The following is a 25,618-nucleotide window of genomic DNA, read 5'->3' as shown; positions in this document are numbered from 1 at the left end:
TGTTCACGTGATCAGTCCAATCAAAGCTATGGGAGATATAACGTGGTTTGATGTCATTTTATCTGTGGCTAATGCTCTTGAGCCTTCTTGGACAGGCACTTCTACTGTAAATCTATGGTAGCACCCCATGGGGGTTTGAACTGCCTAGCTCTCCCGTAGATTCTGTGGTGACTTAAGACCCTCATGAGTAACAGAATCCTGAGCCAATCACGGCGCAACCAGAGAGGATTAACAACGCTTACGCTCTGTGCCTTCACTGGCTGCCCCTCCACAACAGAAAGCACTGAGCTAGGCTGAAACAGCTGCATTGGAGCTAGAAAGAGACCAAGTTTGTATGCTGCTTTATTAATTCAAGGAAAAAAATGTCTCACAATGTTTGCTAAACTGATATGTGACAAGAATTAATAACAAAATTACATGCAAAACAGGGCAGTTGTTATTTTTGTATCATCATTTTTTTAAACAGGTGGGGGTCAAAACAGTTGGGGCTCTGCGATGAATGTCTGAGGTCACCACTGACAGAATGATGGCATTATAGGCCTTATGGGCATGTGCAATGAGTCGCTTTATCATTGTACATCTGAAGCAGAGAATTGTTAAACCCACACATAATTTGCATATTGGTGAGCTAGCTATATGTTCTCAATATAAAATGATACCAGTAGATAATGTATAGGAGGTTAACCATAAACCATATTTTCTACATGATTTTTCTGACATGAAATAGTTTAGTGCAAATCCAACCTTTGTATTCTAGGTAATGTACTGTACATGAAAACAAGGAGCTGACAATTTGTAGGCTAATTAAGTAAAAAAGGATAATAATGGGGCATGGGGAGCGTTGTAATTCTACCTCATTTATTTTCTGAGAAATCAGAAGGTCAATGTCGGAGGAGGATTGCAAAGATTGTTGATGTTGATAATGGGTGAAGAGAGATTTGCATAGCCAAAAGTCAAATCCATAATGTCCTTTACCCAAAGTACCCATTCGTGTGCATTTTACATGTAGGCCTATGTATTTGACAGGAAGTAAGCTACAATCATTAATGTTATGAAACAGGTATAATGAAAAGCCATAAACTATAATGTTAATCATGATGTTAAATTACCATAATCCAATTGGTAGCATATTACATGGGAAATTCATGCTTAGTGTTTCATTTCCAATGTTATGTGTGTTACTGGTGATTTCTATCATTTGGTGGGCAAATTTTACTATTTAATTTAATCAATACGTTCACAAATGGTGGCTTTGATCACAGTTTTGAGGTTAAGATTGATTGAAATTCATAGCTAGCTAGCTAGCAGCACAAGAAAACATTGTTTTGAAAATCTCTCTTCACCCACCATCAACACCAACAATCTCTACAATCCTTCTCACCTGCTTGGTTAAAGGCAGCGATGGCCACATGCTATTTGCATAAAGAAGAGCAGAGATTAGTAGGGTTCTCCACCAACAGGGTTTGTGATGGCGGTCTAAATGTCTTAGACTTCACTCTCTTCAATCAGATATCAAAGGTTAACTGGATTAAAAGGTACATAAAAAATCCTCATAGTTTCTGGAATATTACACCTCATTTTGTTTTTCAGAAGTTCGGAGGGATTCATTTTTTACTACAATGTCCATATATTGTGGGTAAACTTCCTGTGAAACTGGCGGATTTTCACAAGCAGGTTTTAATGTGCCGGGCTTTGTTGTATAAACACAACTTTTCACCTCCTAAATGTTTTATATGGAACAATGGGTCGATATTACATCGAAACAAGATGTTATTTTACTATAAATGCTTCTTGAAAAACATTGTCCTTGTCAGCCAATTAGTTAATATTAGTGGATATCCATTTACGCGGAGAGAATTTATGGAAAGATACAACTTTGAGGTTTCAAGCAAGGAATATGACACTGTTATTAAAGATATACCTAGTGGGATAAAAACTTTACTTCAGAATAATGCATATTTTGGAATATCTCCGATTGTAAGCGATATCCAGGTGAATGGCATAGGTCTACTAGATGCGAAATTCAACAATCGTTTATTAAGGGATATTTTCTACAGGAAGTCTATTCCCTCTGCGATATTTTATTGGACTTCATCATTTGATGTAAACTGGCGCCGTGCTTGGCTCACTCCACACAAATTTATGGTGACCAACAAAGTAAAGGAGATCTCCTTTAAAATGATCCATAGGTTCTATCTGTGTAATAGCATGTTTTCTAAATATATACCTGATGTTACCAGTGAATGCAGTTTTTGTGAACAAGAAACTGAATCTATTGACCACTTATTCTGTCATTGTTTATATAATGAAGTGTTCTGGACTGATGTAAAACTATATCTTGGCCTCAAATTGCATACAACCATTGAAATCTCTAAGTTTGACATATTATTTTACAACACTGATTCCACAATTGAACGTGAGTATGTCATAAATCGATTTTATTAGGAAAAAAATGCATACGCAAATCAAAATGTATGAAGAAAAAGCCCCTTTTCTTAATTTTTTTAATTTGATTTGGAAAACGATTTACATTTACATTTTACATTTAAGTCATTTAGCAGACGCTCTTATCCAGAGCGACTTACAAATTGGTGCATTCACCTTATGATATCCAGTGGAACAAACACTTTACAATAGTACATCTATATCTTATTTTTTTTTTGGGGGGGGGTTAGAAGGATTACTTTATCCTATCCCAGGTATTCCTTAAAGAGGTGGGGTTTCAGGTGTCTCCGGAAGGTGGTGATTGACTCCGCTGTCCTGGCGTCGTGAGGGAGCTTGTTCCACCATAGGGGTGCCAGAGCAGCAAACAGTTTTGACTGGGCTGAGCGGGAACTGTGCTTCCTCAGAGGTAGGGGGGCCAGCAGGCCAGAGGTGGATGAACGCAGTGCCCTTGTTTGGGTGTAGGGCCTGATCAGAGCCTGAAGGTACGGAGGTGTCGTTCCCCTCACAGCTCCGTAGGCAAGCACCATGGTCTTGTAGCGGATGCGAGCTTCAACTGGAAGCCAGTGGAGAGCGCGGAGGAGCGGGGTGACGTGAGAGAACTTGGGAAGGTTGAACACCAGACGGGCTGCGGCGTTCTGGATGAGTTGTAGGGGTTTAATGGCACAGGCAGGGAGCCCAGCCAACATCGAGTTGCAGTAATCCAGACGGGAGATGACAAGTGCCTGGATTAGGACCTGCGCCGCTTCCTGTGTGAGGCAGGGTCGTACTCTGCGAATGTTGTAGAGCATGAACCTACAGGATCGGGTCACCGCCTTGATGTTAGTGGAGAACGATCGGGTCACGCCAAGGTTTAGTCATTAAAACGTATACAAAACAAAATGACAAAAAAATGTATTGGCTACATGTCTGTATTTGAATTGATATATTGTGGATTATTAAAAAATATATAATAATAATGTGAATTTCTTTGTGGAATCCCTCTGGCTGTTATGTTTATGTTTTGAATGTTACCGTTAAAAAAAAAGCATTTTTATTATTTATTTTTTTATTTTAAAAAACTAATAGAGTTCTCGTCGCTCACCTTCCCACAATCCTCTGCGCATTACTTTGCGTGCCCCTGTTGAACATTTATGGGGGCAGAATTTCGTCTGAGGTTTTCGGAATTGGTGAAAACGATACATGAGGTATATAAGGGATTGAGTGTTTTGTCACAAACGAACAAAGCGAAAATGCACAAAGCTCATTTGCACGCAGGCATGTACACAAATTGCATGCACACACACACACACACACACACACACACACACACACACACACACACACACACACACACACACACTTGTTGTGTGTCTAATAGGATGAGATTGTGTTGTAAACCTTAAAACAAACTGTGCATAATAACACTTGTGCCTTCAAGAGCTTTTATATCCATTCAAGATTCACCTATTAAGAATAAATCTTATGCTACACGAAGATAAATATCATACATTTTTCTAAACAAATCCAATCAGTTGGTTAGATTTATTGCACCCATTACTGAAATAGTTGTTCCAGTTTAAATGGTTTAGGTAGTCTCCTTTACCAAAGTTCCTAACCCTGGTAGTCATTTTGAATGCTGGTTGCGGTTGAACCATTGTGTTAGGGTAAAACTAGGCCATCAAAGTAAGGCCTTATGATACATGTACTGTAACATTAAAGGAACATTTGTAATGTTTTACGTTTGCCTAGGTATCCATTAAGTGAATGTCATAGTCTTTTAAATAAAAAATAATTCAACAACCATCTCTCTGTCACTAACAAATACAGTCATGGGTGAAAACTCTACAATTCACTCGAAAAGAAAAGACACCCTGGGAAAAATGCAAATTTGGGTTTACAACATATAGTGTTGATACACCCAAAATCACTTTCTGTACGTTTTTTTTGCATAACACTAATAGGAGTTAACTCAAAATTAACACTAGTGTTGAATAGAAATAACACTGTGAGTGTTAATTACCCCATAGTGTTTAATTTGAGTAAGACTGGCAAGTGTAATACAGTGTTAATGTTTTACACTATGAAGTGTTACATTAACACTCAAAATGTAACACTCTAATCAGAGTTGTTTTTACACTATGTTATCTGAGGTAGTGTTAAAATTAAATGAACTCTAAGTGTTAATTTAACACTGCAACATGTACTGTGTACAGTGTGTCCTTTCTGGGGGCTTCTGCAGCGGTGAGATTTCATGCTCAGCTATCTGCCATCTTAGTTTGCTGTTTATCTCTCACCAGACAGGCCCTATACACACAGGCCTTCCAGGCTCTAGACACACACACACACACACACACACACGGATGCCTTCTGGATGTTGCGACCCGATAAAGAAGCAATTAAACCGTCAGATTTATGTCATTAATAATAACATCTTATTTACACTTTCCCTTTTCCCTCCTCTCTCCTTTTTTCCCTCTCCTCCGAACAGCCTTGGTGTGACATTAACAACTATTTATTATTTATCAAATTCAGTTATTTCTCATTCTGCATCCCAATGGCACCATATTCCTATAGTGTACTACTCAAATGTAGTGCTCGATATATAGGGAATAGGGTGCCAGTGGGAAGCAACCTAAATTAATCTCAGTGCTTTCCCCACAAATAAAGTTAGATTTTTCTTCTGTTGGTAATTTAAATCATGTTATTTGGAGAGTTAATTGTGATATCCCTGCCATCTATTGCTCTCTGATCGTGTCTCCGGTTGGGATGTGAAGCGGGTAGCTGTCTGGTGGGCTGCTGTCAGGGAGCAGTGGAATGGCTTTGGAATGTTAAATGGACATGGTCATTACTGCCACATTGTTGGATGAATGGATGGATGGATGGATGGATGATGGATGGATGGATGAATGCATGGATGAATGCATGGATGGATGGATAGTGGTATGGACCTTTCTTTGTGCACGGGGGCATTATCATGCTGAAACAGGAAAGAGCCTTTCCCAATCGTCTAAAATGTCATTGTATGCTGTGGCATTAAGATTTCCCTTCACTGGAACTAAGGGACCTAGCCCAAACCATGAAAATCAGCCCCAGACCATTGTTCCTCTTCCACCAAACTTTACATTTGGCGCTACGCATTCGGGAAGGTAGCGTTCTTCTGGCTTTTGCCAAACCCAGATTCATCAGTTGGACTGCCAGAAGGTGAAGTGTGATTTATCACTCCAGAGAAAGCGTTTCCCCTGCTCCAGAGTATAATGGTGGCGAGCTTTACACCACTCCAGTCAATGTCTGGTGAATCTTAGGCTTGTGTGCGGCTGCTTGGTCATGGAAACCCATTTCACGAAGCTCCCGACGAACAGTTTGTAAAGCTGACGTTGCTTCCGGAGGCAGTTTGGAACTCGGTACTGAGTGTTGTAACCGGGGACAGATGATGTTTACGCAGTACGCGCTTCAAGACTATGCAGTTCCATTCTGTGGGCTTGTGTGGCCTACCACTTCACGGCTGAGCCATTGTTGCTCCTAGACGTTTCCACTCCACAATAAAAGCACTTATAGTTGACAGAGGCAGCTTTAGCAGGGCAGAAATGTTATGAATTGACTGGTTGGAAAGGTGGCATCCTATGATGGTGCCACATTGAAAGTCACTGAGCTCTTCAGTAAGGCCATTCTACTGCCAATGTTTATATGGCGATTGCATACACCTGTCAGCAATGGGTGTGGCTGAACTAGCCGAATCCACTAATTTGAAGGGGTGTCCACATACTTTTGTATATATAGTGTGGCTGATGAATGGATGGACGATGGAACAAATCCTATTTCTGAATTGCTATCACGATTTTTTTAGGTCCAAGGTGACACACAATACACTATAACATAATTAGTATACAATACACACATTATTAAACACACACCCAGGTGATGAGTGATTATGCAGATTTGTCCAGGGTGGAAAGTGTTAAGTGCTAGCCTATTTGTAAACTCAGCTGACTTATGTAAACCTGAGGGGAGGCCTCTTCAAAGGCTTCAGTTCCAACAGCAGCTATTAAAGGCTTGTTAGGAGCTGTGTTGCTATTAAGTGTGTGAGTGTGTGTGTGTGTGTGTGTTTGTGTGTGTAGACACAATCTCCATCTCTCCTCTTCTCTACCTCTCCCTAATGTTCCCTCCATCTCTAATCCTTGGAGAGATTACCAATGCAAATAAATTCATCCAACTAATTATGCTTGATGAAAACAAGTGAAGGTTGGAAGCCTGGTTGTGGCTTTGGAAGAGAGCGGCAAATTATTTTCCTCTCAGTAGCTATACCTATGTGAGGCCCTAATTTTTACAGTGCCTGAAGAAAAGACTCTATGTGTTCCAAATGGCACCCTATGGGTCCTGGTCTAAAGTAGTGCACTAAATAGGTAATTGGGTGCCTTTTGAGACGTATTCAGTGTCGCCATGGTACCTATTGCTGTGTCAACGGTCATGGTGTTACCATGGTATTACAGTCACCGTGTCACGCCCCTTGTCACCAGTCCCAATTATGCCCTGACGGTCTAGAGATATGAGGGACAGGTTGAGGGACAGGGCCCGGTTTCCCAAAAGCATCTTAAGGCTAAGGTTATTGTTAGAAGCATCGTTAGATCAGAAGCATCGTTAGATCTCAGAGTTGCACTTAAAAAAAACGCTCGTAATCTAATGCCTGCCTGCCTCAGACCAATCGTAGAACTGCTAAGTGTGTTGTAAGATGCTTTTTTTGCTCTCCCGCGTCACTTTATACACAGAAGATCTCCGCTAAACATAGAATCACATTATTTCTCCGTCTCTCTGTGACCGCTGATGACATCAGAACAAAGTTGACTAGAAAAACAATGTTGACAATGTCTTTGCAATTGATACAAACAAGCGACATATGAAAAGATGCTTGAAATGAAAATCGAGATGACTACATTAAAATATAAACAGTAGGCTATAGGCTTATTTCAATCGTATTGAAATGCATTTAACGTTCAATCAAGTTTTAGTTATGTTTTGTTACTTGTATGCCACTGTCTGTAATTTGTCTTAATATTTTTGCATGATGTGTAGCCTAACGTGCTCAATGATGTGCCAAATCAGTGATTTTGTGAACTTTTATTGGGTAAGCATTAGAATAAGCCGCCTCAATATTTGTAGCTGTAGGTGGTAATATTTCTCTATGAGCTTATTCATCGTCAGTATTGAGGAAATAATTATAAGGTTAAGGTAAGATTTGAATGGTTAAGCTGATCCGAGAGCAGTGCTCCCTTTCTTTCGATCCTATCAGGATGCTCCAACGATGAACTTAGCGATCATTGTCTCTGCGGGGTGTTTTGGGAAACGCATGTTACATCTTCGTCCATTGTAGGAACGATGGAAGCCTAAATTCTATCTCCCAGGTTAAGTGACGGTGTTTCAGTGTGTCAGAGTTGGACTGATCTGAGGGAGTGGTTACATAACTCCTGCCTGCATCCCAAATTGCATCCTATTCCCCCACTATATAGGGAATAGGCCCTGGTCAAAAGAGGTACTCTATATAGGAAATAGGGTGCCATTTGAGATGGCAACCGGTGAGAGGAGGACAAGGAGGTCCTATTGGTCACGTATGCTGATGTGATAGAGATTGGAGGCCTCTCTGTAACGCGTTCTTCTGTTGTGTTGACCTGTTTTCTATCAGCACCATCAATTACAGTTCAGAGAAGCTTGTACCACTGTGTTTCCTAGAGTTGTTTTCTAAAGAAAATACCCCAGTCACTCAGTCGTGGTGAGGACACGCACACACACACGCACGCACGCACACACACTCACGCATGCGCCACCCAATCTGTGAGGACATAACACAATGACAGAAAGTTCAAGGGCATTCAGGGACATTCGTCCATTACCTCCTCTAACCCTCCTGGAGAATTGGTCACTTTCCATTGAGAGTGAATGAAACACAACAGAAGTAATTTCGGTGTTAGGGAAAGAGATATCCACTCCATGTGCCGCGGTAGTCATTCAGGTACTATTGTAGTATAAAAGAGGCAGAGGATGCATCCCAAATGGCTCCCTATTCCCTAGATAGTGCGTTACTATTGAGCCTGTGAGTCCTTGGTCGCTGGTCAAAAGTGGTGCGCTGTAAAAAGAATAGGGTGGTATTTGGGACTCAAACAGAGAGAGCACACTGTAACAGCCGTGGTTCTCTCTCTAAGCGCAGCTATTAGACCTGTAGCAGTGGGTGGCCTGATCTCTCACAAGCCTTTTCCTTACTGCTGGAATCAATCTCTTCCCATTAGAGAAAGGTACACAGCCCATGTGGGAACTGCTTGTTGCTTTTAATTTGTGAACCGCTGAGTGAATGTTTTCCCTTCCCCGCCAAGGTCTTTGTCAACTTCCTTTCTCATCTGAGTTCTGTGGCTGTAAGCCTGTTACCTCTTGGCTGTCTGCGATGACTGTGCACACACACACACACACACACACACACACACACACACACACACACACACACACACACACACACACACACACACACACACACATCCACCCTCTTGTCCCCTTCTCTCTGCCTCTGACAATATGACTTGCTGGTGCTCTTTTAATTTGCCAGGGAGGGAGATCTTATTAAGAGCATATAATTCCCCCTGGGGTTCTCTGGCATCTCCTTGATTAAGGGGAAGGAAGCATTCGTTTTTTCTCACCAAAATAACAACACAGTGGGGTCAAAGACTTAGCTGTAGTCACGATCTGGTTACCTATAACTACAAACATAGTTTTGTTTTAGCGTTTTTAGATATCAACTTATATCCAGGTATCTTCGGAACTACCCACAATGCACTATTTCTCAACGTCATATGAAGAACCGGTTCTACCTAGCTGGTTCCAGCTGGCTCAAGTTAGCTGCTAGCTATGCTAGCATGTAATTACATTCCAAATTAATTATTGGCGCTGGTGAGCTATTATGTACATCCACAAAGATAGAATAACATATAAATCCATGCAAAACACTACATCTCCTCTTCTCCTGTGCATTTGGTAGTAGTGGTAGTTGAGTGAGTGAGTGAGTGAGTGAGTGAGTGAGTGAGTGAGTGAGTGAGTGAGTGAGTGAGTGAGTGAGTGAGTGAGTGAGTGAGTGAGTGAGTGAATGATGCAGTAGTAGTTTTCCGTCATTTGTAACTAGTGTAGTAATACCCATATAGTGTAGTAATACCCTCATAGTGTAGAAATACCCACATAGTGTAGTAATACCCACATAGTTTGGGGCTCCCGAGTGGCGCAGCGGTCTAAGGCACTGCATCTCAGTGCTAGAGGCGTCACTACAGACACCCTGGTTTGAATCCAGGCTGTATCACAACAGGCCGTGATTGGGAGTCCCATAAGGCGGCGCACAATTGGCCCAGCGTTGTCCGGGTTTGGCCGGTGTAGGCCTTCATTGTAAATCAGAATTTGTTCTTAACTGACTTGCCTGGTTAAATAAAATAGTAGTAATACCCACATTTATTTTTGTATTTATTTTATTTCACCTTTATTTAACCAGGTAGGCTAGTTGAGAACAAGTTCTCATTTACAACTGCGACCTGGCCAAGATAAAGCAAAGCAGTTCGACACATACAACAACACAGAGTTACACATGGAATAAACAAACATACAGTCAATAATACAGTAGGAAAAAAAGTCTATATACATTGTGTGCAAATGAGGAAAGACAAGGGAGGTAAGGCAATAAATAGGCCATGGTGGTGAAGTAATTACAATATAGCAATTAAACACTGGAATGGTAGATGTGCAGAAGATGAATGTGCAAGTAGAGATACTGGGGTGCAAAGGAGCAAGATAAATAAATAAATACAGTATTGGGATGAGGTAGTTGGATGGGCTATTTACAAATGGGCTATGTAGAGCTGCAGTGATCTGTGAGCTGCTCTGTCAGCTGGTGCTTAAAGCTAGTGAGGGAGGTATGTGTCTCCAGCTTCAGTGATTTTTGCAGTTCACCAACGAGAGCGTTCAGGTCGCAGTCGTGGGTAGTATATGGGGCTTTGGTGACAAAACGGATGGCACTCTGATAGACCGCATCCAATTTGTTGAGTAGAGTGTTAGAGGCTATTTTGTAAATGACATCGCCGAAGTCGAGGATCGGTAGGAGGGTCAGTTTTACGAGGGTATGTTTGGCAGCATTAGTGAAGGATGCTTTGTTGCGAAATAGGAAGCCGATTCCAGATTTAATTTTGGATTGGAGATGTTTAATGTGAGTCTGGAAGGAGAGTTTACAGTCTAACCAGACACTTAGGTATTTGTAGTTGTCCACATATCAGAACCGTTCAGAGTAGTGATGCTGGACGGGCGAGCAGGTGCAGGCAGCGATCAGTTGAAGAGCATGCATTTTGTTTTACTTGCATTTAAGAGCAGTTGGAGGCCACGGAAGGAGAGTTGTATGGCATTGAAGCTCGTCTGGATGTTAGTTAACACAGTGTCCAAAGAAGGGCCAGAAGTATACAGAATGGTGTCGTCTGCGTAGTGGTGGATCAGAGAATCACCAGCAACAAGAGCGACATCATTGATGTATCCAGAGAAAAGAGTCAGCCAGAGAATTGAACCCTGTGGCACCCCCATAGAGACTGCCAGAGGTCCAGAAAACAGGCCCCCCGATTTGACACACTGAACTCTATCAGAGAAGTAGTTGGTGAACCAGGCGAAGCAATCATTTGAGAAACCAAGGCTGTTGAGTCTGCCGATAAGAATGTAGTGATTGACAGAGTCGAAAGCCTTGGCCAGGTCGATGAATACGGCTGCACAGTATTGTCTCTTATCGATGGCCGTTATGATATCGTTTAGGACCTTGAGCATGGCTGAGGTGCACCCATGACCAGCTCTGAAACCAGACTGCATAGCGGAGAAGGTACGGTGGGATTCAAAATGGTCGATAATCTGTTTGTTAACTTGGCTTTCGAAGACCTTAGAAAGGCAGGGTAGGATAGATTTAGGTCTGTAGCAGTTCGGGTCTAGAGTGTCTCCCCCTTTGAAGAGGGGGATGACCGCAGTTGCTTTCCAATCTTTGGGAATCTCAGACGATATGAAAGAGAGGTTGAACAGGCTAGTAATTGGGGTTGCAAAAATTTCGGCAGATAATTTTTAGAAAGAGAGGGTCCAGATTGTCTAGCCCGGCTGATTTGTAGGGGTCCAGATTTTGCAGCTCTTTCAGAACATCAGCTATCTGGATTTGGGTGAAGGAGAAATGGGGGAGGCTTCGGCAAGTTCCTTCACCCCGCAGGGCTGTTGACTGGGGTAGGGGTAGCCAGGTGGAAAGCATGGCCAGCTGTAGAAAAATGCTTATTGAAATTCTCAATTATAGTAGATTTATCGGTGATGACAGTGTTTCCTAGCCTCAGTGCAGTGGACAGCTGGTAGGAGGTGCTCTTATTCTCCATGGACTTTACAGTGTCCCAGAACTTTTTTGAGTTTGTGCTACAAGATACAAATTTCTGCTTGAAAAGTTAGCCTTAGCTTTCCTAACTGCCTGTGTATTGATTCCTAACTTCCCTGAAAAGTTGCATATCACGGGGGCTATTCGATGCTAATGAAGAACGCAGGTCAAGGGCAGTCAGTGCTGGAGAGAACCAAGGGCTATATCTGTTCCTGGTTCTACATTTTTTTGAACGGGTCATGCTTATTTAAAATGGTGAGGAAGACACTTTTAAAGAATAACCAGGCATCCTCTACTGACGGGATGAGGGCAATATCCTTCCAGGATACCCGGGCCAGGTCAATTAGAAAGGCCTGCTCGCTGAAGTGTTTTAGGGAGCATTTGACACTGATGAGGGGTGGTCGTTTGACCGCAGACCCATTACGGATGCAGGCAATGAGGCAGTTATCGCTGGGATCTTGGTTGAAAACAGCAGAGGTGTATTTGGAGGGCAAGTTGGTTAGGATGATATATATGAGGGTGCCCGTGTTTACAGCTTTGGGGTTGTACCTGGTAGGTTCATTGATAATTTGTGTGAGATTGAGGGCATCAAGTTTAGATTTTAGGATGGCCGGGGTGTTAAGCATGTCCCAGTTTAGGTCACCTAGCAGCACGAGCTCTGAAGATAGATAGGGGGCAATCAGTTCACATATGGTGTCCAGAGCACAGCTGGGGGCATAGGGTGGTCTATAGCAAGCGGCAATGGGGAGATACTTGTTTCTGGAAAGGTGGATTTTTAAAAGTAGAAGCTCAAATTGTTTGGGTACAGACCTGGATAGTAAGACAGAACTCTGCAAGCTATCGCTGCAGTAGATTGCAACACCGCCCCCTTTGGGAGTTCTATCTTGTCGGAAAATGTTATAGTTAGGGATGGAAATTTCAGGGGTTTTGGTGGTCTTCCTAAGCCAGGATTCTGACACAGCTAGGACATAGTGTAGTAATACCCACATAGCGCAGTAATACCCACAATTTTGGCCAAAAAAAATGAGAAGCTAGCTTTGATGAGTATGGGAACCGTGTCCATGTCTACTGTGTGGTGGCAGAATTGGGGGTGAACTGTTGTAATTTCTCAAGGTTTATGCTCTGTTCTGTGTGGAACTGTGATGTTATGAATTTCCTAGACTCCTGTTATGTCTGCACCCTAACATAAGACCATTGTGTTCTGGAACTGTTGCTTCTATAAAATATTACACTATTACACTTTAAATTAATCTCTGCCTAAATCTTTGCATTGAGTTTTCCACAACAACTATATGCATTGCTTATTTCACCTCGGAGGACTTCAATGGCTTAGTATAACCAGTGGAAGGCAGGATTCGGAACAAGACTTTGACATAACCAGGTGCTGTGCCGAGCGTTGGATTAGCTGACTCTCCCTCGGCTGGTTAAATGGTCTTTCCCTCTGAAGGCCTCTCCTTTGCTGTTCTTTGAATTTGGTAGCTAACTCAGCCGTCAATCGGTAAGTCTCTGCTCTCTCCACTTTATATCTGCTGTCTTTTTGTTGTTGTTGTGTTCTGTGGTTTCCTGCCAGTGCTAGACTAGTTGTTCTCTGGCTAACTACTTAGCTATGTCGACCATGGGTTGGGTGGTTAGCTAAGATAAATAGCTTGCTAGGCTAGCTAGCAGACTAAAACAACTAACTTTAGCTGGCTGGCTTGCTGGCTAAGATAACTGGTTAGATGGTGTTATGTATTTCCAAAAGTTTGGTTTACTTTAATGTAGGCGTAAGCTAGGTGTTGATAGCAACTGGCTGACTCACACAGTGCTAACATAACGTTAGCAGGCTGGTAAGGCTAGTGTTAGCAGACTAGTAGGGCTAATGTTAGCAGCAACCTTGCAAGCTGATTTGTAACAATACATTCATAACACAGGAGGTTGGTGGCACCTTAATTGGGGAGGATGGGCTCATGGTAATGGCTGGAGTGGAATCAGTGGAATGGTATCAAATACATCAAACACATGGTCTCCATGTTTTTGATCCCATTCCCTTAGCTCCGTTCTGTCCATTATTATGAGCTGTCCTCCCCTCAGCAGCCTCCACTGATTTATAAGTATTTGCTTGTAAGTTGGCAGAACATTTAATTGAAACCACCAGTCATGAGTGCAAACGATTTGGTTTAATTTGAAGTTATACATTGAAGTTTATTTCTGTTGGAGTTTACACTATAGGGAATAGGCTGGTCCTCCATATTATACCACAACCACAAATATTTTTTCCGCCATGACTTCGGCATTCTTCGGAATTCTGATCAGTTTTATATAATAACTCAAAAAATAGAAAAGTGAGGTGTAACTTTGCATTGGGACTTTTGATATGTGTTTGGGAACCCTGGTCTGAGGGACCTGTCAGCCCTAAGAGAAATTCAGGAGAGAGGTCACATCTGCTTGCAGTAACACAGAGAGCAGCAGACATAGAAATATAATTATAGAATGTACATTCGCATTCAGGCAATGTTCTCTGATTCCATAATTCTATATTCCTTATCAGGGGAATTCTCTCTTTCTGTCAGGATGGAGCATCGCTGGGCCGGCTCATGGCACACTTTACATGTAAACAGCACCATGAGAGCTGCTGCTTAAAGATGGGGCCATGTGGTGGCAGGTGTATTTCTCTGCCAGACATCTCTCTCTCTCTCTCTCTCTCTCTCTCTCTCTCTCTCTCTCTCTCTCTCTCTCTCTCTTATTTATATATATATATATATATATATATATGACTGACTTGTAGTCCTGCATGTTCCTGTGTCAGACAGTCAGAGTGAGCTAGAGAGGGTAGCAGAATAGGTAACTAAGGAGTGGTAGACATCAGGGAGAGTGAAAGATACACACAGTCATCACCATGTCTGCCCCCGAGGTCTAACAAAGAAAATAAACTCTGCTTCATACATCTTTATGCATGTTCCATACCTGTACAAATACCTACTATGTCCCTCAATGCCTAGTTAATGCCTAGTTACACTGTAAAAAAACGTGTTTTTACGGTAACTTACTGGCAGCCAGTTACCTGTAAATTACTGTAAAAAAGGTACAGTAGGTACAGGTTTATCATTACATTACTGGAAATAAAGCATTAGAGCCATAGAGGTTCATTTTCCAACGCTGAAAAATTTCATTGGTATATGGATTAACACTGTAAGAACGTCCATTTTTAACACTAGGAGTGATAAGGGCACAACACTGCTTTGTGTTGTTTTCAAATCTGAACAATGCTAAAATGTTATCTGTCTAAACTGTGTAGTGTAAAATAAATCTACACTTTAAAAACTGTATTCAGACTCCTTGACTTTTTCCACGTTTTGTTACCTTACAGCCTTATTCTAAAATTGATTAAATAAATACAAATTCTCATCAATCTACACATAACACTCCATAATTACAAAGTGAATACAGGTTTTTGGAAACTTAGAAAATCTATTAGAATTAAAAAACAGAAATACCTTATTTACATAAGTATTCAGACCCTTTGCTATGAGACTTGAAATTGAGCTCAGGTGCATCTTATTTCCATTGATGATTCTACAACCTGAGTCCACCTGTGGTAAATTCAGTTGATTTGACATGATTTGGAAAGGCACACACCTGTCAACATGAGGTCGAAGGAATTGACCGTAAAGCTCCGAGACAGGATTGTGTAGTGGTACAGATCTGGGGAAGGGTACCAAAAAGAACACCAAGAACACAGTGGCCTCCATCATTCTTAAATGGAAGAAGTTTGGAACCACCAAGACTCTTCCTACAGCTGGCCGTCCGGCCAAACTGAGCAATCGGTGGGGAGAAGGGCCTTGGTCAAAGAGGTGACCAAGAACCCGATGGTCACTCTGTCAGAGCTCTAGAGTTCCTCTGTGGAGACGGGAGAACCTTCCAGAAGGACAACAATCTCTGCAGCACTCCTCCAATCAGGCCCGATGGAAGCCACTCCTCAGTAAAAGGAACATGACAGCCCGCTTGGAGATCGCCAAAAGGCACCTAAAGACTCTCAGACCATGAGAAACAAGATACTCTGGTCTGATGAAACCAAGATTGAACTCTTTGGCATGAATGCCAAGCGTCATGTCTGGAGAAAACCTGGCACCATCCCTACGGTGAAGCATGGTGGTGACAGCATCATGCTGTGGGGTTGTTTTTCAGCGGCAGGGACTGGGAGACTAGTCAGGATCGAGGCAAAGATGAACGGAGCAAAGTACAGAGAGATCCTGGAAGAAAACCTGCTCCAGAGCGCTCAGGACCTCAGACGGAGGCAAAGGTTCACCTTCCAACAGGACAACGACCCTAAGCACACAGCCAAGACAATGCAAGAGTGGCTTCAGGACAAGTCTCTAAATGTCTTTGAGTTGCCCAGCCAGTGCCTGGACTTGAACCCGATCAAACATCTGTGGAGAGACCTGAAAATAGCTGTGCTGCAACACTCCCCATCCAATCTGACAGAGCTTGAGAGGATCTGCAGAGAAGAATCGGAGAAACTCCCCAAATACAGGTGTGCCCAGTTTGTAGCGTTATACCCAAGAAGACTTGATGCTGTAATTGCTGCCAAAGATGTTTCAACAAATTACTGAGTAAAGTGTCTGAATACTTATGTAAATGTGACATTTCAGCAAACATTTCTAAAAACCTGTTTTTGCTTTGTCATTATGGGTATTGTGTGTAGATTGACTAGGGGGAAAAAACAATTTAATCAATTTTAGAATAAGGCTGTAACGTAACAGAATTTGGAAAAAGTCAAGGGGTCTGAATACTTCCCGAAGACACTGTACACTAGGAAGTTTTGATTGTAACACACCATGTGCTGAATCCCAATAATTATTTTGTACTGTGTACCTGTAGCTCTGTGTGTCTCTACCACTCTCCACCTCAAACCTCCGTCCACATCCCTCCTACCTCCCCATCCTCTTGTCCCCCCCGGCCTGTCTTCATCTGGGCTGATCGTGTTTCTGTGTGCTCTTGACGAAACAGGCTGGTGCATTACAAAAGGAATGTGTGGCAGTAACCTGTGCCAAACACCTTGTCACAGCAGCATTGTAGAGAACAATAGTCTCAGTGTGGAGAGGCTCTCTCTGCTCCTCTCTCGCAACATGCCCTGAGCATCACACGTCTCAACCACCAGCCATTACACTGAGGTCAGACTCTGGCTGTGTCTGAAATGGCATCCTTTTCCCTTATAGTGCATTTGGTTTGGTCAGAAAAAGTAGTACACAATCTAGTGAATAGGGTACCATTTCAAACGAAGCTTCTCTCTCTCAGAGAGACCAACCAACCAGGCCTCACCTGACTATGGGTCACGGTACAGTGACAAGGGTGGAATTGTCTGGTAGTTTGGGAAGTGTTGCTGATGTGGCATGTACGGGATGGCAAAGTAGTATCTGTATGACAATGATTCATCCCTGTAGCTAAGTTATGTGTAGTCACAGACAGTAGAAGTGGACTGGGTGTTCTATTGCAGTCCATGACTGTTCTACCCAATACATTTATGCTGCTCTTATACTAACATTAACCCATTCCATTAAATATTGTTTACCATATTAGCAAGGAAGTAGCAAACCTACACAAGCTACTGGGGAATCCACACCCGCCTACTTTTTCTTTTTCTTCCACCCCAGTAGCCGGACGCCGCTCTGGTCTGGTGGAAGTGTCGCCGCCGTGTCGGCTCTCCACAGCCAACTGGCCGGTGCTCAGCAGGGTACCATCCCCGAAGGGGTCTCCCCCTTCCCTGGAAAACGAAGCTGTTCTCGACCCAACCAACCAGCCATGGAGATGTGTCACTCGCCGTGGAAGTTGAAGTAAGCGTCCTCTGGCAACAGGGGTCTGCTTAGAGATGTTGAGCCTGACCTGGCACAGACCAGAAACGGCTTTGCCACCCTGGATCCAGAGGTTCCAGCGCCTTCTTCATTTGGGGCTTCCCATTCAAGATCGGATCCGGAGGTACCTGCGTCTTTGTCCTCTGTCCTGTCTCCCTCTCCAGTGGCTTCTACCTCGGGCTCAGATCCTCGGAGCTCCCACCCTCATCAGACCGTGAGGCTGCCATTTAACATCGCCAGCTGTCATCATAGGCAGCTCTATTGTGAGAAACATCTCGGTTCACAAGGCAAAAACCCTGTGCTACCCAGGAGCACGAGTACAGGACATCACAAGGCTGCTTCCGACTGTTCTATGACAGATGCCGGGAGCTGACACTCCATCAGGAGTCCATCAGGAGGGCTAGCTCGGAACATCTGGAAGTGGATTTTAAAGAACTGATTTTAGCATTAAAAGACTCCAAAAAACGGCCAATCATTTCAGGTCCAGTACCATCGTTGGGCCGTGGGTGTGAAAGATTCAGCAGGCTACTGGCATTACACATGTGGCTAAAAGATTATTGTGGCTCTGCTGGAGTCACTTGTAGAGATAACTTTGACACCTTCTGGAAACAGAAGATACTCTACAGGAGTGACAGAGTCCATCCAGATCATCTTGGCTCCTGGACTCTGTCCACGCATTTCAAGGCTGCGTTGAAACAATGACTTATCAATGACCCAAGACCAGCTCAGTTAATCCCTACCATTGTGACAATGAGTCGTCATAATGCTACTTCCAATGTACATTATTCTAGGGGTGTTGGCAGACACAATGTACAGTAAGTAGATTATTTTATGTCCCCCTAATTGCCCTGAATACCTCTGTTGTATGCAGTAATCATGAGCCTATGAGTTACACTGTTGGCACTGAGGCGGTGTGCCATAGTAGGAAGACCACTCAGCTCCAATACAAATAACATGAGCAAGTCTACTTCTGATAAGCTTCCCAGTAAAGCATTAAAAACAATCAAGCAACCCAGAAAAGTGCTACAAATAGCTATATTAACATATGCAGCCTGAGAAACAAGGTCCATGAAGTCAATAACGTGCTTGTAGCAGATGACATTCATATTCTGAGTATCTCTGAAACTCACTTAGATAATACCTTTGATGATACAGTGGTAGCAATATTTGGTTAGAACATTTACAGAAAAGACAGAAATGCCAACGGGAGTGGTGTTGCGGTCTATATAAAGAACCACGTTCATGTAAAGCTTAGAGACGATCTAATGTTAAATTCTGTTGAAGTGATATTACTACAGGTTCATCTGCCTCACCTAAAGCTCATTATTGTGGGAAGCTGCTATAGACCTCCAAGTGTTAACAGTCAGTATCTGGATAATATGTGTGAAATGCTTGATAATGTATGTGATATCAACAGAGAAGTATATTTTCTGGGTGATTTAAATATTGACTGGCTCTCATCAAGCTGTCCACTCAAGAAAAATCTTCAAACTGTAACCAGTGCCTGCAACCTGGTTCAGGTTGTCAATCAATCTACCAGGGATTTACAAACAGCACAGGAATGAAATCATCAACACGTATTGATCACATCTTTACTAATCCTGCTGAAATTTGATTTAAAGCAGTATCCAAATCCATAGGATGTAGTGATCACAACATAATAGTCATATCTAGGAAAACTAACGTTCCAAAGGCTGGGCCTAATATAGTGTATAAGAGGTCATACAATACGTTTTGTAGTGATTCATATGTTGATTATGTAAAGAATATTTGCTGGTCTGTGGTGTGTAATGAGGAGCAACCAGACGCTGCACTTGACACATTTCTGAAATTGCTTATTCCAGTTACTAATAAGCACGCACTCATTAAGAAAATGACTGTGAAAACTGTTAAATCCCCTTGAATTGATGAGGAATTGAAGAATTTTATGGTTGAGAGGGATGAGGCAAAATGTTAGGCAAATAAGTCTGGCAGCCCAACTGATTGGCAAACGTATTGCAAATTAAGAAATCATGTGACTAAGCTAAATAAAATTAAAATAAACTATACTATGAAACAAAGATAAACTACATAAAGAATGATAGAAAAAGCTTTGGAGCACCTTAAATTACATTTTGGGGAAAAAAAGCCAACTCGGCTCCATTATTCATTGAATCAGATGGCTCATTTATCACAAAACTCATTGATATTGCCAACTACTTTAATGACTTTTTCATTGGCAAGATAAGCAAACTTTAGAGCTGACATGCCAGCAACAAATGCTGACACTACACATCCAAGTATATCAGACCAAATTATGAAAGACAAGAATTGTACTTTTGAATTCTGTAAAGTCAGTGTGGAACAGGTGAAAAAAATGATTGTTGTCCATCAACAATGACAAGCCACCGGGGTCTGACAATCTGGATGGAAAATAACTGAGGATAATAGCGGACGATATTGCCACTCCTATTTCCCACATCTTCAAGTTAAGCCTACTAGAAAGTGTGTGCCCTCAGGCCTGGAGGGAAGCTAAAGTAATTCAGCTACCCAAGAATAGTAAAGCCCCCTTTGCTGGCTCAAATAGCCGACCAATCAGCCTGTTACCAACCCTTAGTAAACTTCTGGAAAAAATGGTGTTTGACCAGATACAATGCAATTTCACAGGAAACAAATTGACAACAGACTTTCAGCACGCTTATAGGCAAGGACACTTAACAAGCACAGCACTTGCACAAATGATTGATTATTGACTGAGAGAAATTTATGATAAAATTATTGTGGGGGCTTGTTAGACTTCAGTGAAACTTTTGACATTAACGATCATAGTCTGCTGCTGGAATAACGTACACTACCATTCAAAAGTTTGGGGTCACTTAGAAATGTCCTTGTTTTTTAAAGAAAATCAAACAATTTTGTCCATTAAAATAACATTAAATTGATCAGAAATACAGCTACAATAGTGTTGTAAATGACTATTGTAGCTGGAAATGGCAGATTTGCTTCTGGAATATCTACATAGGCGTACAGAGGCCCATTATCAGCAACCATCACTCCTGTGTTCCAATGGCACGTTGTGTTAGCTAATCCAAGTTTATAACTTTAAAAGGCTAATTGATCATTAGAAAACCCTTTTGTAATTATGTTAGCACAGCTGAACACTGTGGTGCTGATTAAAGAAGCAATAAAACTGGCCTTTAGACTAGTTGAGAATCTGGAGCATGAGCATTTAGTGGGTTCGATTACCGGCTCAAAATGATCTTTCTTCTAAAACTTGTCAGTCTATTCTTATTCTGAGGAATGAAGGCTATTCCATGCAATAAATTGCCAAGAAACAGAAGATCTCGTACAACGCTGTGTACTACTCCCTTCACAGAACAGCGCAAACTGGCACTACCCAGAACGGAAAGAGGAGTGGGAGGCACCGATGCACAACTGAGCAAGAGGACAAGTACATTAGAGTGTCTAGATTGAGAAACAGACGCCTCAGAAATCCTCAACTGGCAGCTTCATTAAGTACTACCCGCAAAACACCAATCTCAATGTCAACAGTGAAGAGGCAACTCCAGGATGCTGGCCTTCTGTCATTCTGCCCCTGAAGAAGGCAGTTAACCCACTGTTCCTAGGCTGTCATTGTAAATAAGAATTTGTTCTTAACTGACTTGCCTAGTTAAATAAAATAAAAAATATGGATCAGCGATGGCTGAGTGTCATAGGCAAGATGCAATAGATGGCATAAAATACAGTATATGAGATGAGTAATGTAAGATATGTAAACATTTTTCAAGTTGCATTATTTAAAGTGACTACTGATCCATTTATCAAAGCCCCATATACTACCCACTGCTGCGACCTGTATGCTCTCGTTGGCTGGCCCTCGCTTCATATTCGTCGCCAAACCCACTGGCTCCAGGTCATCTATTAGTCTTTGCTAGGTAAAGCCCCGCCTTATCTCAGCTCACTGGTCACCGTAGCAGCACCCACCTGTAGCACACACTCCAGCAGGTATATTTCACAGGTCACCCCCAAAGCCAATTCCTCTTTGGATGCCTTTCCTTCCAGTTCTCTGCTGCCAATGACAGGAACAAACTGCAAAAATCTCTGAAGCTGGAGACTCATATCTCCCTGATTAACTTTAAGCACCAGCTGTCAGAGCAGCTCACAGATCACTGCACCTGTACACAGCCCATCTGTAAATAGCCCATCCAACTACCTCATCCCCATACTGTTATATACTGCTTTGCTTTATCTTGGCCAGGTCGCAGTTGTAAATGAGAACTTGTTCTCAACTAGCCTACCTGGTTAAATAAAGGTGAAAAAATAAAAATAAATAAAAGTGGCCAATGATTTGAGTCTGTATGTAGCAGCAGCCTCTCTGTGTTAGTGATGGCTTTTTAACATTCTGATGGCTTTGAGATAGCAGCTGTTTCTCAGTCCCAGCTTTGATGCACCTGTATTGACCTCACCTTCTGGATGGTAGAGGGGTGAACAGGCAGTGGCTTGGGTGGTTGTTGTCCTTGATCTTTTTGACCTTCCTGTGACATCGGGTGCTGTAGGTGTCTTGGAGGGAAGGTAGTTTGCCCCCGGTGATGCGTTGTGCAGACCACACCACCCTCTGGAGAGGCTTGCAGTTGATGGCAGTGCAGTTGCCATACCAGGCGGTAATACAGCCCGACAGGATGCTCTCAGTTGTGCATCTGTAAAAGTTTGTGAGGGTTTTAGTTGACAAGCCAAATTTCTTCAGCCTCCCGAAAAAAAAAAAAACTGCAAATTAACTTTTACATTATTGTTGCGCCTTCTTCACCACACTGCCTGTGTGGGTGGACCATTTCATTTTGTACGTGATGTGTATGCCGAGGGACTAAAAACTTTCCACCGTCTCCACTACTGTCCCATTGATGTGGATAGGGGGGTGCTCACTCTGCTGTTTCCTGAAGTCCACGATCATCTCCTTTGTTTTGTTGATGTTGAGTGAGAGGTTGTTTTCCCGACACCACACTCCGAGTGCCCTCACCCCCTCCCTGTAGTCTGTCTCGTCGTTATTAATAGTCAAGCTCACTACTGTTGTGTCGTCTGCAAACTTTATGATTGAGTTGGAGGCATGCATGGCCACGCAGTGATGGGTGAACAGGGAGTACAGGAGGGGGCTGAGTACGCACCCTTGTGGGTCCTCAGTGTTGAGGATCAGCGAAGTGTAGATGTTGTTTCCTACAGACTGCAAAGCCGACAGTCAGTATTCCCTTAAGACCGCGACAGTAAAGGAACCTATGGGATTAGTTGCTGAACAATGCGGGGCATGTGAATTACTTTTTTCTCTCCCAGGTATGGTATGGGAGCAGAGAGAGAGATGGTCAGACAGCAAGAATGGGACTTGACACAGTTTAAATAATTTGCAATGGCATTCTAAGAAGGCTGCGTTACCCTCTCTCCTCCCTCTCCTCCATTGATAAAGACCAGGGCACATCCCCAGCTCCCCTTGGGGTACTATTACAGTATGCCATCTCTTAGTGAGACACTGAAAAGACAAAGGCTTCCTCGGGGCAAATGGTTCCTCACAGAACTTCAAGGCGTCCTTGCCAGTCGACAATTAACTTCTTTCAAAGTGGGTATAGAGACGACAACTCATGGAGCTCCAGCTCTTATTGTGTGAGGGGGGAGAGAACAGGCAGTTCTTACCTAAGTCAGAGCCTCAGAGCCCAGGGAGGAGCAACACTGATAGGCTACAGTAGGTGTTTCCCAGTGACAATCAGCAAGACAGTCTGCCAACCTACCAGCCAGCCAGCTAACCTCTTTCTTCAGTCCCCTGATTCATATGACAGGTGTTTCCCATAGCTAGCCAGCCCCTCCTCAGAGTCCTCAGGGTTCATGTGTCTCTTTCTCTTCATGGGATCCCACGTCCCTTTCACAGCCAGTCTCTTTATTAGAGGGTTTCCCAGTGTCTCTCTGAACTCTTCTTTACTCTTCTGAGCCAGACGTTTGCATCATTGTGTGCATCCCAAATTAACCAAAAATAACCCATAGGTTTCTGGCCAAAGGTAGGGCACTATAAAGGGAATAGGGTGCCATTGGAGACACAATTATTGTCCTTTCACTCTTGAGGTTTTCTTCTCTGATTCAGTGGGGTTGGGTTAAATGCAGAAGACACATTAAATGCATTCAGTTGTCCAACTGACTAGGTATCCCCTTTCCCTTCCCTTTCCCATTCTGTTTCTTTACAGGACTAATAGACACCCTCATCCTAAGAAATTACCCCCTCTTTTACACTACCTGCTATTGACTTTCCCCTCTGTAGTACCTGGTATTGACAGAATCACAGCGTCACCATTGTTCACACTGCCTCAGGTTACTGTCATACAAGGGTAACGACAGGTAGTGGCATGCGTCCCCAAATGGTACCCCATTCCCTTTATAGTGCACTACTTTTGACCAGGTATCACACAGTTCTGGCCAAAAGTACTGCACTACATAGGAGATAGGGTGTGATTTGGGACACATCACCTTGCTCATCAATATGGGCTTGGCTTGGCTGCTGTCTGTCACGGTTGCCGATGTCTTTTGCAATGTCACTGATCCATCAAGCGTTCAAGTTACTGTACTCTAGCTTGTCCCATTGAAGCCTGTTAATTACTGTAACAGTAAGCTTAACAGTAAGCTTCTGCATCAGTTATTTCAAGGTCCTTCCAATTTATTTCCTTCAGAGCTTTCCTTTTCTAGAGTACCTGGAGATGGGGTGTATTTCCTCTTTTCACACACAAGGGAGAAGAAGGGAAGCATGGAAAGGGATTTTAGGCATTGATTGTATTAAATTTTTATGCAGAATTTGGCAGAGGCTGACATTTGACCACACTTATCCTTCCAGATGATCATACCTGGGAAAGCAGGGGACCCTCTCTATCTGAATGCAATTCATCCAGAGTGAAATTGCGTCTCGCACTCCGGCCTCACTCTCCACAGATCCATGACGAGAAATTCCATAGGTGAATTAGTCACACCTTGGCCTAGCGATATTTACATTGGGGTTGTATTTCACAGTGTTTTAAAGGCAACCACCTCACTGCAGCTCAAGGCTGTGGGATGAACAGGCCAATCACAGAGGAGAGCACAGACCATGACTGATGGGGTGGTCTCACATATCAAGATGTGAAGGAAAGAAGTCACAGGCTGTGTGTGTGCGTGTGTGCGTGTGCATATGTGTGTGAGAGAGAGAATGCATTTAATGGATGACTGGTGCCTTCGTTCAGTGTTTCTCAACTTTTCTATACCAGGGACTACCAGCAAGCTATGTTCACTCATGTCAGGGTCCACTTACATTAAAACTATCATTATATTATATACAGTATATCATGTACACTAACCACCACTCTCTCTCTGTGTCTCCAGAGGACCAGATTCCCCATGGGTTCCCCACCATAGATATGGGACCCCAGCTGAAGGTAGTAGAGCGGACCCGTACGGCCACCATGCTGTGTGCTGCCAGTGGCAACCCCGACCCAGAGATCTCCTGGTTCAAGGACTTCCTCCCTGTAGATATCAACAGCAGCAACGGAAGAATCAAACAGCTCCGCTCAGGTACAGAGTCTCCGCACGGTCCCCACACACTGTACATGGTTATTCCTGAGAAACACACCCACAGTATTTTGCACCATGTCAAACACACCCAATAAAATCACTGAAATTCAATATATATTCCAATGCCGTGTTGAACAATGATGAAAACATACATTTACTTGTGTAGAATGTATTTTTTTTATTTAAAATGTAATTGCCAAATCACTCCTTAAAGTTGTGAATAAATGTTTTTCTACTTTAATTGAACTGCAAACAGCTCTGTAATTCCGTCAGTGGCTCCTGAAAGGGATTGCTGCTGTTCTGTGCCTGTGGTGCCTTCAGAACCAGATGCAGGCAGCCATTCGTCTTAACGTTATAACAAACCACAAGGCTCAGTACAACTCAGAAAGGTAGCCTGTTTCCAAGCACTTATTTAGTCAGT

At 42.8% G+C, this 25,618-nt stretch overlaps 1 protein-coding gene across 20 annotated transcripts in view; it reads left to right on the top strand.

Moving 5' to 3' along the window:
* Window positions 1–25,618, top strand: part of LOC106584181 (receptor-type tyrosine-protein phosphatase F) — a 423,412-nt gene that overhangs the window by 251,057 nt on the left and 146,737 nt on the right. For all 20 annotated transcript variants that reach the window (XM_045706048.1, XM_045706041.1, XM_045706047.1 and 17 more), the window contains exon 5: window positions 25,009–25,197. In XM_045706048.1, coding sequence (XP_045562004.1) covers window positions 25,009–25,197 — 189 coding nt within the window. The remainder of the gene's footprint in view (window positions 1–25,008; window positions 25,198–25,618) is intronic.

This window comes from Salmo salar, chromosome ssa23 (genome assembly GCF_905237065.1).
Source record: "Salmo salar chromosome ssa23, Ssal_v3.1, whole genome shotgun sequence".
NCBI lineage: Eukaryota > Metazoa > Chordata > Actinopteri > Salmoniformes > Salmonidae > Salmo > Salmo salar.
Note: the sequence above shows the minus strand (reverse complement) of the source record. Positions and strands in the feature narration are given on the sequence as shown.